Below are 6000 nucleotides of genomic sequence, written 5' to 3'. Positions count from 1 at the left end.
GATCTTCGGGTGGGGGGCTTATTGGATGCTGGAAGCCCCCTTTAACATGGGGGCCCCCAGATCCCGCCCCCCCCTTAGTGAATGAGTATGGGGTACATAGTACCCCTACTTATTCACCAAAAAGTAGTGTAAAAAAAGACAGGCAAAACAATAGACCAGAGCCTAAAAATGATTGCACAGAGCACATAAGTATAAGCATGTTTGTTATTTTTATTAAAAAAAAAAAAAAAGTTTACAACCACTTTAAAGAGGAACTGCAGGGAACCACCATAATTCACCTAAATATACCATCCTTCTATATTAAATGCAAACATCCTACTTAGTAACTTTTTTTTTTTAATCCATAAAACTACAGCGCTGCCACTATTCACCGCTGAAGTTTTATGGATTCGCTTTATAGGGTTCAAAAACCCACACCACAGCAGTCGCCTCGGCAAGCCCACACCTGCGCCCTCCTCTACTCCCCCCCCCCCCCCTTCTAGCAAACGCTCACTAGAGTGAGAGAAAAAAAATGACTGATGACTCCTGGGATACCTGACAATTCCATCCCGGGAGCCATCACAAATGCTGTACAGCACGTCACTCACATTACAATTATAGGACCAGAGACCGGAAGTTCGAAATAAAAGGTATTTACTGGCACAAAATATTGTTTTAGCCCTGGTTCACACCAATGCGGCTTTGAAATCGTGCTACTTCAGTGCGATTTCAAAGCCCCACATTAGTGCGATTTGCACTGCAGATTTTATTGCGGCTTGCGATTTCACATGACAAGTCACACAGGTGTGAACGGGGGCTTACTATCCAAAGTTAACCACTTGCCGCCCGCCATATAGCAGAATGTCAGCTGCAAAGTGGTTTCAATATCCTGACTGGGCGTCATATGACGTCCTCACGATATTAAGCTGCTGCGCGCCCCCGGTGGCGCGCATCGCGGCGATCGTTGTTGCGATGTGTCAGTCTGACACCCCGCAGCACCGATCTAGGTAGAGAGTCTTTGCTAGGGCCTGAGGCCTGGTAGACAAAATTACCCCTGAACTTAGTCAAAAGGTCCAGCCCCATCATTTGGTGCAGTGACCACGTGTTCCATTCACACGGTGGGGTCCCACACCCAAGTATTAACCACTTGGCAACCGGCTCACGCCGATATACGCCGGCAAAGTGGTTCATTATCGCAAATCTCCGTATGGGGATGTGTGTACCTTTAAGGGCGATAGCAGGCGCGCGTGCCCGATGCACGACGGGGAATCCGATGCTTGTGGCCGGCGGGTGCGATCGCCGCTGGCCACCTGCGATCGCGTGCAGAAGAGCAGGAACAGGGATTTGTATGTGTAAACACACAAATCCCTGTTCTGTCAGGGGAGAGGAGACATATCGTTTGTACCTACTAAGTAGGAACAACGATATGTCTCCTCCCCCAGTCAGTCCTATCCCCATACAGTTAGAAACACTAACTAGGGAACACATTTAACCCCTTGATCGCTCCATAGTGTTAACCCCTTCCCTGCCCGTGACATTTATACAGTAATCAGTGCATTTTTTTTTTAGCTCGGATTGCTGTATATATGTCAATGGTGCCAAAAATGTGTCAAAAGTGTCCGATCTGTCTGCTGCAATGTTGCAGTACCGCTAAAAATCGCAGATCATCGCCATTACTTGTAAAAAAAAAAAATAATAATAATAATGCCATAAATCTTTCCCATAGTTTGTAGACGCTATAACTTTTGTGCAAACCAATCAATACGCTTATTGCAATTTTTTTTACCAAAATAAGTAGAAGAATATATATTGGCCTAAACTGAGAAGAAATATGTTTTTTAAAAACATTTTGGGGATATTAATTATAGCAAAAAGTAAAAAATACTGTTTTTTTTCATAATAGTCTCTGTTTTTTTGTTTATAGCGAAAAAATAAAAACCGCAGAGGTGATCAAATACCACCAAAAGAAAGCTCTGTTTGTGGGGAGAAAAGGACATCAATTTTGTTTGGGTACAGCATCGCACGACCACACAATTGTCAGGTAAAGTGACGCAGCGCCGTATCGCAAAAAATGGCCTGGTCATTAAGCGGCCAAATCTTCCGATCTGTAAGTGGTTAATAAGAGCACCCCTAGAGCGACTACTCCCAGGGGGCACAGACCGTCTGCTGTCCCAGCCCATGGCCAGACAAGGTAGAACGTTCCAACCAGGAGGTTCATAGCCATCACTCCAATCTTGGTCAGGTCAGAATGACAGCACAGAACCTCCATTAGATCACTGATAAGAACAGATACAGCACTTGATCTTAGCCAAGAGGCCGAGAAGTGGGTGTGTACACATGCCATGCCCGTGATACTTTGCAGACATGGCAGAAATAATACCTCCTGTTGCTTTCTGCTGGCACTACCACCTGCTGAGCACAACCCGTTCAAGTTAATGGGACTACTCTGCAACCACATGCAATGCACTGCATGTAGGGGGGTTAAGACAGGTGGTGGTGGTGTGTGTGTGTGTGTGTGTGTGTGTGTGTGGGGGGGGGGATACAGTGCCTCCTCACTGCCTGCCAAATGCCCTCTGAAGAGTGATCTGAACTTGGATCACACTTTAGTGAGCACCACACATGTAAATGAGTCTTAATAATACATTTCTTGTCTGTGCCCTTTTATTCTGTTATCCTGTAGATTTTGCAGATTATTGCACAGAGCAGCCCTGAACCTCCTCTTCTGTGGTCCCCCCTGGCACTCTTGGCTCCTCCTCTTCTGGGTTCCATCTGGCTCCTCCTCTTCTGGGGTCCCCCTGGCACTCTCGGCTCCTCCTCTTCTAGAGTTCACCTGGCTCCTCCTCTTCCAGGGTCCCCCTGGCACTCTTGGCTCCTCCTCATCTGGGGTTCATCTGGCTCCTCCTCTTCTAGGGTCCCCCTGGCACTCTCGGCTCCTCCTTTTCTGGGGTCCATCTGGCTCCTCCTCTTCTACTGTCCCCCTGGCACTCTCGGCTCCTCCTTTTCTAGGGTCCATCTGGCTCCTCTTCTTCTAGGGTCCCCCTGGCACTCTCGGCTCCTCCGGGGTCCCCCCTGGCACTCTCGGCTCCTCCTCTTCTGGGGTCCCCCCTGGCACTCTCGGCTCCTCCTCTTCTGGGGTCCCCTGGCACTCTCGGCTCCTCCTCACCTGGTGTCCCCCTGGCACTCTCGGCTCCTCCTCTTCTGGGGTCCCCAGGCACTCTGGGCTCCTCCTCTTCTGGGGTCCCCAGGCACTCTGGGCTCCTCCTCTTCTGGGGCCCCCCTGGCACTCTGGGCTCCTCTTCTTCTGGGGCCCCCCTGGCACTCTGGGCTCCTCTTCTTCTGGGGCCCCCCTGGCACTCTGGGCTCCTCTTCTTCTGGGGTCCCCCGACACTCTCGGCTCCTCCTCTTCTGGGGTCCCCCAGGCACTCTCGGCTCCTCCTCTTCTGGGGTCCCCTGGCACTCTCTGCTCCCCCTCTTATGGCGTCCCCCAGGCACTCTGGGCTCCTCCTCTTCTGGGGTCCCCAGGCACTCTCGGCTCCTCCTCTTCTGGGGTCCCCCCTGGCACTCTCGGCTCCTCCTCTTCTGGGGTCCCCTGGCACTCTCTGCTCCCCCTCTTCTGGCATCCCCCTGGCACTCTCGGCTCCTCCTCTTCTGGGGTCCCCAGGCACTCTGGGCTCCTCCTCTTCTGGGGTCCCCAGGCACTCTGGGCTCCTCCTCTTCTGGGGTCCCCCTGGCACCCTGGGCTCCTCCTCTTCTGGGGTCCCCCGGCACTCTGGGCTCCTCCTCTTCTGGGGTCCCCCTGGCACTCTTGGCTCCTCCTCTTCTGGGGTCCTCTGGCACTCTCTGCTCCCCCTCTTCTGGCGTCCCCCTGGCGCTCTCGGCTCCTCCTCTTCTGGGGTCCCCCTGGCACTCTCGGCTCCTCCTCTTCTGGGGTCCCCAGGCACTCTCGGCTCCTCCTCTTCTGGGGTCCCCCAGCACTCTGGGCTCCTCCTCTTCTGGGGTCCCCCTGGCACTCTTGGCTCCTCCTCTTCTAGGGTCCCCCTGGCACTCTCAGCTCCTCCGGGGTCCCCCCTGGCACTATCAGCTCCTCCTCTTCTGGGGTCCCCCCTGGCACTCTCGGCTCCTCCTCTTCTGGGGTCCCCCCTGGCACTCTCGGCTCCTCCTCTTCTAGGGTCCCCCTGTCACTCTCGGCTCCTCCTCTTCTGGGGTCCCCCTGGCACTCTCGGCTCCTCCTCTTCTGGGGTCCCCCTGGCACTCTCGGCTCCTCCTCTTCTAGGGTCCCCTGGCACTCTCTGCTCCCCCTCTTCTGGTGTCCCCCTGGCACTCTCTGCTCCCCCTCTTCTGGTGTCCCCCTGGCACTCTCGGCTCCTCCTCTTCTGGGGTCCCCTGGCACTCTCGGCTCCTCCTCTTCTGGGGTCCCCTGGCACTCTCGGCTCCTCCTCTTCTGGGGTCCCCTGGCACTCTCGGCTCCTCCTCTTCTGGGGTCCCCTGGCGCTCTCGGCTCCTCCTCTTCTGGGGTCCCCTGGCGCTCTCGGCTCCTCCTCTTCTGGGGTCCCCTGGCACTCTCGGCTCCTCCTCTTCTGGGGTCCCCTGGCGCTCTCGGCTCCTCCTCTTCTGGGGTCCCCTGGCGCTCTCGGCTCCTCCTCTTCTGGGGTCCCCTGGCACTCTCGGCTCCTCCTCTTCTGGTGTCCCCCTGGCACTCTCGGCTCCTCCTCTTCTGGGGTCCCCTGGCGCTCTCGGCTCCTCCTCTTCTGGGGTCCCCTGGCGCTCTCGGCTCCTCCTCTTCTGGGGTCCCCTGGCGCTCTCGGCTCCTCCTATTCTGGGGTCCCCTGGCGCTCTCAGCTCCTCCCCTTCTGGGGTCCCCTGGCACTCTCGGCTCCTCCTATTCTGGAGTCCCCTGGCACTCTTGGCTCCTCCTCTTCTGGGGTCACTCTGGCTCCTCCCCTTCTCCATGTGCCACCATAGGAAGCCGCTTCCAATGAGGACGCACACGCGGGCTCGCTCCCTAACCAATGTGTGTGCATCCATAGACATATATGAGTGTGAGGACCCCGAGTCCCCCCATTGCTCACATCATGATCAGCAATGACATGAAAACTGGGGGGGGGGCACAGGACTGCAGTCCCCTCTCCACACTCACATTGATCATTAAGCAGATGGCTGATGTATGGTTAGGAATCCATAGACGTGAGGGGGGAGGGAGGACCCCTTGAAGAGAGTTTAAATATTAATCATCCCTCCCCCCCCTGGCAGGTCACCAGCCTGTGAGGACAATGGACCGTACTACCCAGCTCCCTTCTGCGGACCGCACACACCCCACGTGGTCCCTGTGATGGAATCTCTCGCACACTCCGCCCACGTTGCTAAGCGATGCCAACCCCCCCCGCCTACTCTCCGGCGCATTCCGAAGTATCGGCGACCAGCGCGGTTGGCTGACTCCTTTTGACGGGGCGTGACCAATGGCCCCGCCCATCGCCCCTAGTTACTGGGAAATATGCAGCAGAAAAGGTTACAAGCGGGGTGGGCGGAGCCTCCTGCACTTTTTTTTTTTTTATTACAGAGTATAACAAGGGAAGGGGGGAAGGCTGTTTTTTGAGCGAAGGGCGTGGTCGGTCCGCCTATTGGCCGGAATCCTCTTCGTGCCTCCTCGCCTGGGCGTGGCGGACTCTGCGCTCGCCTCTGGAGATCCTCCTACGGATCAGTGTGGCTCAGTCAGCCGGATAGAGAAGAGCTCCTGTCTTTGGAGGGCTCCCCGGGGAGGAAAGAACATGGGGCGGCCCGGGATGTACGGACTCGTCTGGGTCACTGCAGTGCTGCTGAGCCGTGCTGGAGGAATCTACGGTAAGATCGGAGTGTGTGTGTGTGTGGGGGAGGGATGTGATCACCGTGTACTGCTATACACAGAGCTCCGCCGTGTGTGATCTCTACTATCCAAAGTCTATAGACATTCCAGACCTGAGCCCGCAATCCCTCTACCTACCAGACACGTGACCCCCCCTTCTCTCCAATCACATCCTTCCTTTC

At 55.6% G+C, this 6000-nt stretch overlaps 1 protein-coding gene and 1 pseudogene across 1 annotated transcript in view; one reads left to right on the top strand and one right to left on the bottom strand.

The window, feature by feature from the left end:
- Window positions 1–2186: 2186 nt before the first annotated feature.
- LOC141135979 (U2 spliceosomal RNA) lies at window positions 2187–2307 on the bottom strand (annotated as a pseudogene).
- Window positions 2308–5649: 3342 nt separating this feature from the next.
- Window positions 5650–6000, top strand: part of NOTCH3 (notch receptor 3) — a 132294-nt gene continuing 131943 nt past the window's right edge. The window contains exon 1 of the mRNA XM_073622382.1: window positions 5650–5817. Within this exon, the coding sequence (XP_073478483.1) occupies window positions 5745–5817 (73 nt within the window). The 5' untranslated portion in view covers window positions 5650–5744. The remainder of the gene's footprint in view (window positions 5818–6000) is intronic.

This window comes from Aquarana catesbeiana, linkage group LG03 (assembly GCF_042186555.1).
Source record: "Aquarana catesbeiana isolate 2022-GZ linkage group LG03, ASM4218655v1, whole genome shotgun sequence".
Lineage (NCBI taxonomy): Eukaryota > Metazoa > Chordata > Amphibia > Anura > Ranidae > Aquarana > Aquarana catesbeiana.
This window is presented reverse-complemented; position numbering and strand designations above follow the sequence as displayed.